This window comes from Halichoerus grypus, chromosome 3 (genome assembly GCF_964656455.1).
Source record: "Halichoerus grypus chromosome 3, mHalGry1.hap1.1, whole genome shotgun sequence".
In the NCBI taxonomy this organism is placed as follows: Eukaryota; Metazoa; Chordata; class Mammalia; order Carnivora; family Phocidae; genus Halichoerus; species Halichoerus grypus.
Genome location: NC_135714.1, coordinates 32,946,257 through 32,959,165, shown reverse-complemented (window position 1 = coordinate 32,959,165; position 12,909 = coordinate 32,946,257). Strand labels below are relative to the sequence as shown.

At 36.4% G+C, this 12,909-nt stretch overlaps 1 protein-coding gene across 9 annotated transcripts in view; it reads right to left on the bottom strand.

The window, feature by feature from the left end:
- Positions 1-12,909, bottom strand: part of N4BP2 (NEDD4 binding protein 2) — an 83,988-nt gene that overhangs the window by 49,729 nt on the left and 21,350 nt on the right. For 6 of the 9 annotated variants that reach the window (XR_004912395.2, XM_036076900.2, XM_078068534.1 and 3 more), the window contains exon 3: positions 3,412-3,754. The exons of 1 other annotated variant lie outside the window; for it this stretch is intronic. Coding sequence is in view for 5 of the 8 variants with exons in the window: in XM_036076900.2 (XP_035932793.1) it covers positions 3,412-3,640 (229 nt within the window). In the remaining 3 variants the exon portion in view is untranslated. Of the gene's footprint in view, positions 1-1,134; positions 1,228-3,411; positions 3,755-12,909 lie in introns of those variants that run through there. 2 more of the 9 variants (XM_078068532.1, XM_078068531.1) reach the window with 2 other exon arrangements.

The following is a 12,909-nucleotide window of genomic DNA, read 5'->3' as shown; positions in this document are numbered from 1 at the left end:
CATAAAATATCTATAAATTGTATCTAAAAATATCTATAAATTGTATCTAAAAATTGCATATATTATGTTTATTTATAAAGACCCAAAAAACAATTTATTCAACAAATACTTAGCTACTGCCTATCCTTTTAAATATTAAGCATTTTTAAGCACTCTCCTATAAATCTAATTTGTTTATATGGTTTATGCTATGAATTTCACTTAATACAAAAAATAGGTATCAGCATGTACTACATATCAGACATACTCTGTTCAAAGTAAATAAGACATAGTTTTTACTACACTTAAGGGATTTTTGCAGTCTAATGGAGGTAATTAAAGATAATTAAATTAGAAGACAATTACATTATAATATAATATAGATTAAATAATACACACTTTTAGTAATACACAAATGCCATAGCAGCCTTATAGGAGAATAAGGAAAGATTTCACATAAGGTAATATGTGAACTGGGACTTGAAGATTAAAAAGAAACTTGTCAGACACAAAAGGGAAAGGCAAAGCCAGTCTTGAAAACACAAAGCATGTTTAAGGTATTAAGAGAAGTTGGTTGGAGTGTGGGTACACAGTAGTATGGTAGATGAAAGGAGACAAATCTGGAAAAGATGAAGTGGAATTGGAAAAAGTGCTATATGTCATGGTAGGACAAATCAATTTTACTTTCTAGGGAAACTACCTGTCACCATATTTGAGCTAGGAGCTTCATATGTATCACCTCAACGAACCATCAAATAATACTATGAGGTATAATATTTCTAGCAAATAGATGAAGAAGTGAAGTTCAAAAAGCATATTAACTTGGCCCAAGTGACACAGATATTAAGTGACAGAGCCAGGACTGGTATGTCTGACTCCAATGCTGAGCTCTTTCTGTTATAATACAAATACAGAATTAGAATTGTTAAGCATTTGAAATTTTGGAGTTTTGCTTATTTTTGTGTTGTTTTGTTTTGTTTTATGGAAAATAAATACGAAAAGGAAGCACAGCACAGGAGCTAACAGCTCTGGTCTGGAGTCAGAAAACCAACACTTAAATCTCTGCTTACTGGCTATGACCCTTAAAACACATTACTTAACTTTCCTAAGCTTTGATTTTCTCACTTGCAGTACAGGGATAATAAAGGTACCTACCTCATAGGGTTCTTGTGAGGATTAAATGAGATAATCCATGAAAATGTGCTGTGCACAAGGACTGGCACCTAGTAAGCACCCAATTAATGTTCCCTTAAGAAGAAAAACAAAGAGGGATTGGAGGGGCAAGCCTGGCAGAGAGACCAGTTAGGATATTATAGCAATAGTACAAAGGTTAGAAGCCCTAAACATGGGGGGAAAAAAAAAAAAGAAAGGAAGAAAGCACGCAAGCAAACGTAAGAGGTATTTCTACGAAGAAAATCTACATAATAGAAAAACCACAAGGTCAACCAAAAAAATTAACATGTATGTAATAAAAAACAGTATTAAGTAAAAATAAGTAAAAGATCAGGATATATATATCACACAAAAGAAAAGTCCTTACACAGAGTGTTGGAAAAAATTAAAACAATGGTATAAAACAACAAAAAAAATATGAATAAACAATTCACACAAGAATACAAAAATTAATATATAATCATGTACAAAAATGCTCAATAATCCTGTTTATTTAAAGAAAAAACAAATTAAGAAAAAGCAAAATTTTATTCCCATTAAAATCTTAAAGTAATACTACACGATGCTGAAAAGGCTGTGGTGAAACCACTATACTTAAACAGTGCTAGCAGGATGACAAATCAGCACACCTGTTTGGTAGGCAATTTAGCAGTATGTTTCCAAGAACTGAAAACTGTTCTTACCTTGTGACATATGAAAATAAAACGCTGGACTAAGAAAAAAAGCCAAAAGAAGGGAAAAGTGGTTTGTACCAAGATGTCCTCTGCTGTATTAATTATTCATGAAAAACTTAGATATAATTAAAAAATTAGAGCACAACAATTCAGTGAAATATTAGGAAGCTATTAAAAAGAAATACAAAGATCACGGCAACACTGAAAAAATGCTTATGTTAAGTTTAAAAAGCAGAATACATAATTTCATCAATACTATTATTCAAAATACTCAAAATATCAGTATTTATGAACAAGGTGTAGAGAAGATCCTGGAAAAGAGAAATGTTTTTTGTTAGGATATAAGGGTAATATATTTTTCTTGTAATTCCTCATTACTATGTTAGTGTATCTGAAACAGATTTTAAACACCTCAACAATAGGAAATAAGAATTGAAGTCACACATAAAATTCTACAAACTATCATTTCTCAGCATCATATGGACTGCCGAAAACTGTTTTTTTACATACATAAGAGGATAGTTAAGATATGCTCACATCACAGTCCATGTAATGAATAAAAATGGAAGTTTCTCATGCATTAGCAAAACTTCCCCAATCTAGAATAATTTTATCTTATACTAATCATGGCCAATAGCAACACTAAGCATCAACATTTATTCATTCAGTCAACTTTGATAGCTTGTCTATTTGCCAAAATACTTCTAAACAATTTATTACAAGTTATTAATAATACTATACTGAAGACTTCACAAAAAAAAAAAAAAAAAACACACACACACAACTCAATTCTCACCAGAAAAGTCCTATGAGGTACATACTACTATTTTTCTTATTAACAGATAAGAAAACACCCAGAGAGTTTCAGTGGCAGAACTGGAAATCTAACCCAGGTTTCTTGACTCCAAAGCCAATATTGTGAAACACTACTCTATTAGCATCAACACCTAATCAGCTCTCTTTCCCACAATTACAATTATCTTTTCACTCAATAAATATTTACTGAGGTCCTATCTGAATCATTTGCTATTTTAGGGGCTGGGGATACAGCAGTAAAAACAGTTTATAAAATCTGTCTTTATGGAGCTTACATCCTAAGACAGTGGTTCTCAACTGGGGATGATTCTGGTCCCCAAGGGACATATGACAACAGATGGAGGCATTTTTAATCGTCACAACAGGCTGCTGAAGGTTGCTACTGGAATCTACAGAGTATAGGCCAGGGATGCTGCTAAACATCCTATGATTCACAGGAAAGCCACTCACAAAAAAGAATTATCCAATCCAAAATGTTAATAGTGCCAACCTGTTCTAGAGGGAAGATAAAAAGAAATGAAACATAAAATATGATATCTATACATACATCTTATATCTAGAACTGTATATTTCTCAAAAGCAGAAAAAAACAATGCTTTCTTCTTCATATCATTCACAGTAACAACTTAGTACCTTGCCCATAGCAGATGCTCAATAAATTAACAAAACAGAAATAAGGCAGTCATTTTTCTATATTACTACTGGTCATGGCACAGTACATGAAGTCTACTTATACGATGCAAAGTGTTCAAACTAAACTTTTTCTCACCTTTGAAATCACATTCAGAAAGCATCAAATACACTACATCGGGATCCAGATCAGAAAACATCTCTGAGATACTGGTGAAGAGTTCCTCCTGATCAACTTTTGTCTCACACATGGAAGGAAGAGTAGTAGTTGGCTCCTCATGACTAGCAACAGTGGATACGACAACTTCCTTAGAGCTTGCAGTCTTCCGAAAAGGATTTCCCCCAAGATTTTTCTTTCTCCTTGGCATTCTGACTTCCAAAACTAAAATGTTTCCCTTTTCTTATTTAAGATGTTTGATATTTAAGTCATACCTCAAAGAAAACACGGTTAAATATCTTGCACAATCCAGCAGTAATAGGACCTAAAATAGAAAGCAAGTAAAAACACTCAGACTATATAGTTATATTTCCATTTCTAAAATCGGAATGACATCTTTATTTAACTCTAAGAAAGTACCATCAACTCTGGTAGCAAAGCCAAAAAGCAGTCAGACAACTTCTCTCTCTCCAAAATATTCAAATTTTGCCAGGATTGAACATGTTAAAAATCAAGATATTAACAAATATAATGAATTTTCGCAACAGTGTGTACACTGTTTTACTGTCATTATTTCATTTTTGAAAACCATAAAACAGTATTCATAATGACAACGCCTACTGAACACCTACATCTGGATGTCTAATAGGCATTACAAACTTAACATGTCCAAAACTGAGCTCCTGATCACCTCCTTCATATCCGCTCTTCTCAGTCTTTCCCGTCTCAGTTAATACAACTCTATTCTTCCAACTGCTCAGGTCAAAAATCTTGGAGTAAGTCCTAACTCCTCTCAACCCAAATCCAACCAGTAAGCCAATTCTGTCAATACAACCCTCAAATGTATCCAGACTATGACCTTTCCTCACTATCTCACTGCCACCACAGTCTGTTGTCAAGATTACTGTAAAAGTCTCCAAACCAATCTCCATGCCCCTTCTGCTATTTATATGTAGCAAAGCAATCTCAGTTAACTACAGGTCAGATCATACATATCTTCTGCTTAACTATCTACTGGCTTCCCATTTCACCCAGAGTAAAACCCAGAACCCTTAAAATGGCCCATAACTCAGACATGTGTTACTTCAGTACTGTCATCCCTAAACCTCTTTCCCTTTGCTCAGTGTCACTCCAGCCACACTTGGCCTCCTTGTTCTTCTTCAAACACACCAGCCATGCTCCCCTCAGGGAACCTTTACATTTGGCTCCCTCTACCTAAACTCCTACTCTCTCAGGTATCTATAAAAGTTTATTTCCTCAACACCTTCCTATCATTACTTAAATGTTACGCACTTAAGAAGTCGGTTCCCCAACACCACTTATCCTACTTTCCTTACTTGAATTTTCTCATAAGACTTATCATCTTCTAACACAGTGTATGTTTTACTCATTTTTTAAATTGTATTTACTACCCATATTCAAGTAAAGTGTAAGTAAGCTCCACAAGGGCAGGGACTCATTGATCTAGAGAACCCCAGATAGTCTACTTGCTTTCTCCACTTGGATGTATCTAATAAACATTTCAAATTTAACTTATCTAAAACTAAATGTCTGATATTTTCCCCAAAACCTGCTCTAACCATTTGGTCTGGCTACTGTCATCATTCACTCATATTCCAGGGTCCTAAATGTTCTCTCTGCTTCCAACCCTTGTCTCCTACAGTCTATTTTCAACACACCAGCCAGAATGATCTTTGTACAACATACAACATACATACAACAACACACAACAAGTCAAAATGAATCAAGTCTGCTCTAAATCCTCAAGTGGTTCTCCACATCACTCAGTAAAAACTAAAGTTCTTAGAGTAGCCCACCTCCCTGCTGGCCTTTGATATACTCTTCCCCTGAATATCTGCACTGCTAACTCTCACTCCTTTAAATCTTTATTCAAGTGTCACAGTGAATGATTTCTTCCTTGATTACCCAATTTAAAATCATGTCCCCTGCTCCCTCTGCCCCAATCTCCCTTTCCTCTAACCACCCATTGGCCCTTAACACCCATACTATAAAATGTACCTTTTAATTAAATTTATTGTGTCATAGCTCTCTCCATCTTCCAGAACTGCACTGTCAATACGGCAGCCACCGGCCACATGTGCCTATTTAAATTCAGTTAAATTACACCTTTCTTTATTAATAGCACTTTATTAATAGCACATTAATAGAATGCGGAGGGGGAAAAAACTGCCAGAGACAGAGAAGGACATTATATAATCATAAAGGATCAGTGCACCAAGATGACATACCAACCCTAAATGTGTATGCACCAAACAAAAGAGCCACTAAATAAGTGAAGCAGAAGCTGACAGAACTGAAATGAGAAATGGACAGATCCACAATTATAGAAACTTCAAATCCCTCTCTCAACAATTGATAGAATAACTAGACAGAAGATGAGCAAGGATACAGAACACAATAACACCATCAATTAAGGATAGTCAATCTTTATAGAACACTCCACCCAACAATAGCAGAATACATTATTTTCAAGTGCCCACCAAATACGTACCAAGAAAGACCATGTCCTAGGCCTTAAACCCCAGCAAATTTAAAAGGACTGAAATCATATAAAGTGTATTCTCTGACCACAATGGAATCAAACTAGAAATCAATTAACAGAGAGATAACCGATAAATCTCCAAACACTTGGAACTTAAACAATATACCAAATAATCCATGAGTCAAAGAGAAAAAGTCTCAAGAAAAATTTAAAAATACATTGAAATGAATGAAAATGAAAATATACCACATCAAAATTTGTAGGACACAGCTGAAGCAGCAATGCCGGAAATTTATAGCAAATTTATAACCAAATGCATACAAATCACAAAAGAGGAAAAGTCTCAAATCAATAATCTAAGCCCCCACCACTACTACCTAGAAAAAGAAGAGCAAAACATAAAACACTGATGAAAGAAATCAAAGATCTAAATAAATGGAAAGACACAGCATGTTCACAGACTAGAAAACTGAACATAGTAAAGATGTCAATTCTCCCCAAACTGATATGCAGAATTCCTATCAAAACCCCAGAGTTTTTGTGGATATGGACAAGATTATTCTCAGGTTTTTTTGTGGATATGGACAAGATTATTCTCAAATTAAATGGAAAGACAAAGGAACTAGAATTGCTAAAACAATTTTGAAAGAGAGCAATCAGTCAACTCAATTTCAAGATTTGTTATATCACTACACTAACCAAGACTGTATGGTATCAGTAGAGGGACAGACATATAGATCTGAAAACAGATTATAGATTTGGAAACAGAAGAGAGAACCCAGAAATACACCAACATAAATATGCCTAACTGGCTTTAGACAAAGGTGCAAAAGCAATTTAAGGGAGAAAAGATAGTCTTTTCAACAAATGAAACTGCAGCAAGTGGACATCCACAGATTAAAAAAATAAACCTTGACCTCAGTTTCACACTTATAGAAAAATTAACTAAAAATGGATCAAGAACTTAAATCCATAAAACTATAAACATCTTAGGAAAAGAAAAAAAAGAAAAACAGGAGGAAATCTCCAGGACCTAGAGCTAAACAAAACACCAAAAGTATGATGCATAAAAGGAAAAACAGATAAACTGTACTTCATCAAAATTAAAAACTTTTGCTCTGTGAAAGACCTTGTTAAGAAGATGAAAAGGGGCGCCTGGGTGGCTCAGTCGTTAGGCGTCTGCCTTCGGCTCAGGTCATGATCCCAGGAACCTGGGATCGAGCCCCGCATCTGGTTCCCTGCTCAGCGGGAAGCCTGCTTCTCCCTCTCCCACTCCCCCTGCTTGTGTTCCCTCTCTGGCTGTCTCTCTCTATCAAATAAATAAATTAAATCTTTAAAAAAGAAAAAAAAAAGAAGATGAAAAGACAAGTTACAGATTGGAGGAAATATCTGCATACCATATATCCAACAAATGACTAGTATCTGAAATAAAGAACTTATCAAAACTCCACAGTAAAAACCAAACAATTCAATTAGAAAATGGGCAAAAAGCATAACACCAAAAGGATATACGAATGGCAAATAGGCACATAAAAGATGTTCCACATCATTAGGCATTAAGTAAATGCAAATTAAAACTACATACAATGAGCTATTACTTACACATCTATCAAACTGGCTAACATAACTAATGACAACACAAAATGCTGGCAAGGATACAGAGAAACTGGATGGCTCATACACTCTGCTAGGAATGTAAAATAGTACAGCCACTATGGAAAAGAGTTTGGAGGTTTCTTTAAAAACTAAACACATAACATCATACAACAATTCAGCAATTGCATTTCTGGACATTTATCTAAGAGAAATGAAATACTAAGTTCACCCAAAATCCTATGAACAAAGTTTATAGCAGATTTATTCATTATAACTGAAAAATAGAAAACAATTCAGATGTCCTTCAATGGGTGAACGGATAAACAAATTATACTTCCATTCCATGAAATACTAGTTAGCAATAAAAAGGAACAAACTGATGATATACAAAAACAACCTGGATGAAATTCCAAAGTTATGCTGAGTGGAAAAAAGCCAATCCCAAAAGGCTATATATTGAATGATCCCATTATTATAACATTTTTGACATGACAAAATTACAGAAATAGAGAACAAATTAATGATTGCCAAGAGTTAAGGAAGGGATGGGAGAGGAGGACAAGTGGGTGTGGCTATATAAGGGTAAGTTGGGGGATTCTTGTAGTGATGGAAATGTTCTATATTAATGACAATATCCTGGTTGTGATGCCATAGTATAATTGTGCAAAGATGTTTCATCGGGGAAACTGGGTAAAGAGCACAGGAGATTTCTCTGCATAATTTATTAGAACATGTGAATTTGTAATCTCAAAACAAAAAGTTTAACTCTGAAAAAAGCATGTTAAATTAAAAATTCATTTCATCAGTCATACTACACACATTTCAAATGCTCAATTACTACATGCAGTTAATGATTACCATATTGGAGAGCAGAAATAGTAAACTTTTCCATCAGTGCAGAAAGTTCTATTGGACAGCACTGTTCAGGAATATAAGTTCCATGGAGCAAGTGAATATCCCATCTTGGGAAGCAAAAAAGTACAAAGAGAAAGTCATAAAGAAAAAAAGTACTAACACATCTAGCCACATTTAAATGTAAAAGACCTATGTATCAGAAACAAAATTAGGGAAAAATATGTACAACATGCAGCAACTGTTTTCAATTTTTCTCCTTCCATTCTTTCATAAAGAGGGTTTTGCATCCACCATTTCTACAACTACCCTAAAATTGCTCTTATCTACCAACAGTGCACAAGGGTTCCTTTTTCTCCAAATCCTCGTCAACACTTATTTTTTTGATTTCAGCAATTCTGACAGGTGTAAAATGGTATCTCGTTGTGGTTCTAATTTGCATTTCCCCAATGATTAATGATGTTGAGCATCTTTTCATTTGTCTGTTGCCTATCTGTATGTCTTCTTTAGACAAATATCTATTCAGGTCCTCTGCCCATTTTTAATCAGATTATTTGTTTTTTGGGTATTGAGCTTTTTGGAGGTTCCTCATCAAAAAATTAAAAATAGAATTACCATATGATCCAATAATTCCACTACTGGGTATTTACCCAAAGAAAATGAAAACACTGATTCAAAAAGATACATGAACCCCTATGTTTATTAAAGTATTATTTACAATAGCCAAGACATAAGGGCGCTTGGATGGCTTAGTTCGTTAAGCGTCTGACTCTTGATCTCAGCTCAAGTCTTGATGTCAAGGTCATGAATTCAAGTCTCCATGCCCAAGTATCCATCAGTAGATGATTAAAGATGTGGGATATGGGCGCCTGGGTGGCTCAGTCGTTAAGCGTCTGCCTTCGGCTCAGGTCATGATTCCAGGTCCTGGGATCGAGCCCCGCATCGGGCTCCCTGCTCTGCGGGAAGCCTGCTTCTCCCTCTCCCACTCCCCCTGCTTGTGTTCCCTCTCTCGCTGTGTCTCTCTCTCTGTCAAATAAATAAATAAAATCTTTAAAGAAAAAAAAAAAAAGATGTGGGATATGCACATACACACACACATACACAGTGGAATATTACTCAGCCATAAAAAAGAATGAAATTTTGCCACTTGCAACAACACGGATGGACCTAGAAGGTATAATGCTAAGTGAAATAGCCAGAGAAAGACAAATATCATATGATTTCACTCATATGTGGAATTTAAGAAACAAAACAAACCAAGGGGGTAAAAAAAGCCAGACTCTTAAATACAGAAAACAAAATGGTGGTTGCCAGAGGAGAGGTAAGTCAGGGGATGGGTAAAATAAAGGGGATTAAGAGTATGCTTATATTGATGAGCACTGAGAAATGTACAGAATTATTGAATCATTATGTTGTACACCTGAAACTAATATAACACTGTATGTTAATTATACTTGAACAAAAAAATAAAATTTTTTTTAAAAGGGAAAAAAAGTTTTAGGTATCTTAAGCAACCAAAAGGTTCTGGTACCTTCTCCCATATTCATTTCAAAGTACAAGCCATTCTATGGCTAAAATTAACAAGTCAGGAAACGACAGATGTTGGCGGGGATGCGGAGAAAGGGGAATCCTCCTACACTGTTGGTGGGAATGCAAGCTGGTGCAACCACTCTGGAAAACAGTATGGAAGTTCCTCAAAAAGTTGAAAATAGAGTTACCATACAATCCAGCAATTGCACTACTGGGTATTTACCCCAAATACAAATATAGGGATCCGAAGGGGTACGTACACCCTGATGTTTATAGCAGCAATGTCCACAATAGCCAAACTGTGGAAAGAGCCAAGATGTCCATCGACAGATGAATGGATAAAGAAGATGTGGTATATATACACAATGGAATATTATGCAGCCATCAAAAGGAATGAGATCTTGCCATTTGCAACGACGTGGATGGAACTGGAGGGTGTTATGCTGAGCAAAATAAGTCAATCAGAGAAAGACATGTATCATATGACCTCACTGATATGAGGAATTCTTAATCTCAGGAAACAAACTGAGGGTTGCTGGAGTGGGGGGTGGGGTGGGAGGGATGGGGTGGCTGGGTGATAGACATTGGGGAGGGTATGTGCTATGGTGAGCGCTGTGAATTGTGCAAGACTGTTGAATCACAGATCTGTACCTCTGAAAGAAATAATGCAATATATGTTAAGAAAAAAAAAAGGAGATAGTAGGAGGGGAAGAATGAAGGGGGGGAATCGGAGGGGGAGACGAACCACGAGAGATGATGGACTCTGAAAAACAAACTGAGGGTTCTGGGGGGGGGGAGGGGGGGTTAGCCTAGTGATGGGTATTAAAGAGGGCACATTCTGCACGGAGCACTGGGTGTTATGCACAAACAATGAATCATGGAACACTACATCAAAAACTAATGATGTAATGTGTGGTGATTAACATAACAATAAAAAAGTTAAAAAAAAAGTACAAGCCATTCTAAACTAAAATAAGTGAAAAAGAAGCCTAGAAAGGCTCTGATTTTCCCTGACTGTGATTTATGTTGTTCTTTTTTTGTCAAATATTAAATTGTTTTCCAAAAGAAAATAAAAATTGCTCTTATCTAAATCACCATTGATGTACTCGTCAATGATAAAAGTCAATGATAAAATTCACCAGGAAGATATAACAATTCTACAATTCTAAGCTTGTATTCAACTTGTAAAATCACTCCCTCTGTAACTATTAGAAAAAGGATGGGGCGCCTGGGTGACTCAGTCGTTAAGCGTCTGCCTTCGGCTCAGGTCATGATCCCGGGGTCCTGGGATCGAGCCCCGCATCGGGCTCCTTGCTCTGCGGGAAGCCTGCTTCTCCCTCTCCCTCTGCTGTTCCCCCTGCTTGTGTTCCCTCTCTCTCTCTCTCTGTCAAATAAATAAATAAAATCTTTTAAAAAAAAGGAGCACCCCCAACAAAATAGAAAAAAAAGAAAGGCTGAACAATAAGGACAGAGGAGATCAATAAATAACTTGGCTTAATATCTATACAACACTGGACCAAATAACCACAGAATACACTTTATTTTCAAGTATACATGGAATTATATTAGAAATTAGTAACTAATGGGGCGCCTGGGTGGTTCAGTTGTTAAGCGTCTGCCTTCAGCTCAGGTCATGATCCCAGGGGCCTGGGATAGAGCCCTGCATCGGGCTCCCCGCTCAGCGGGAAGCCTGCTTCTCCCTCTCTCACTCCCCCTGCTTGTGTTCCCTCTCTTGCTGTGTCCCTCTCTGTCAAATAAATAAATAAATAAATCTTTAAAAAAAAAGAAGAAATTAGTAACTAAAATATAACTAGAAAACACAATTGTTTGAAAATTAAGAAACAGACTCCTATACTTGAGTCAAAGAAGAATTCCACTATATTAGTGAAATGCTAACATCAATTTAAGATAATAGTTAAAGGGCGCCTGGGTGGCTGAGTGGGTTAAGCACCCAACTCTTGATTTCAGCTCAGGTCATGATTTCAGGGATGTGAGATCAAGCCCCAGGTCCGGCTCTGTGCTTAGCTCAGCTCTGCGTTTAGCTAGGGGTCTGCTTGTCCCTCCCGCTCCATCTCTGTCCCTCTCCCTTCTCCCCTCCCTCCACCCCACAAGCACTCTCTAAATAAGTAAAATCTTTTTAAAAAATAAATGTAAATTTAAAAAACAAAAATAATTAAATTAATATTATTAGAAAATATTTTAACCAAATAGATATATCCAAACTTGTGAGATACAACTAAAGTCATGCACAGAAAAAGATGCATACAAATGCGGGTGCCTGGGTGGCTCAGTTGGTTTCGCATCTGCCTTCAGCTCAGGTCATGATCCCAGGGTCCTGGGATCAAGTCCCAGCATCAGGCTCCCTGCTCAGCGGGGACTCTGCTTCTCCCTCTCTTTCCCCCTGCTCATACTTTCTCTCTCTCAAATAAATAAATAAAATCTTTATTTAAAAAAAGATGCATACAAATGCATATATTAGAAAAAAAGAAAGGGTGAAAAATCAACTGTCTAAACATTCAATAAGCAGTTGGGGGGGAGAAAAAACAGCAAATCAAACCCAAAGAAACTAGAAAGGAAATAACAAACAGCAAATACAAAATAGAAAACAAATACACAGTAAATGGGATCAACAACATCAAAAGACAGTTCTTTGAAATCTAAACTAGCTTAAAAACAAAAAAAACAAAAAAACACCCCATTAAGAATAACAAATCCCCGGCAAGAGTGATCAAAAAAGAGAACGGATGCATGGGTGGCTCAGTTGGTTAAGCAGCTGCCTTCAGCTCAGGTCATGATCCAGTGTCCTGGGATCAAGCCCCGCATCGGGCTCCTTGCTCAGTGGGGAGCTGCTTCTCCCTCTGCCTGCCCCTCCCCCTGCTTGTGCATGCTCTCTCTCTCTCTCTCTCTGACAAATAAATAAAATCTTTAAAAAGAGAGAGAGAGAGAGAAGGTACAAATTACCAATATCAGAAATGAAAAAGGGGACATCATTATCAAGT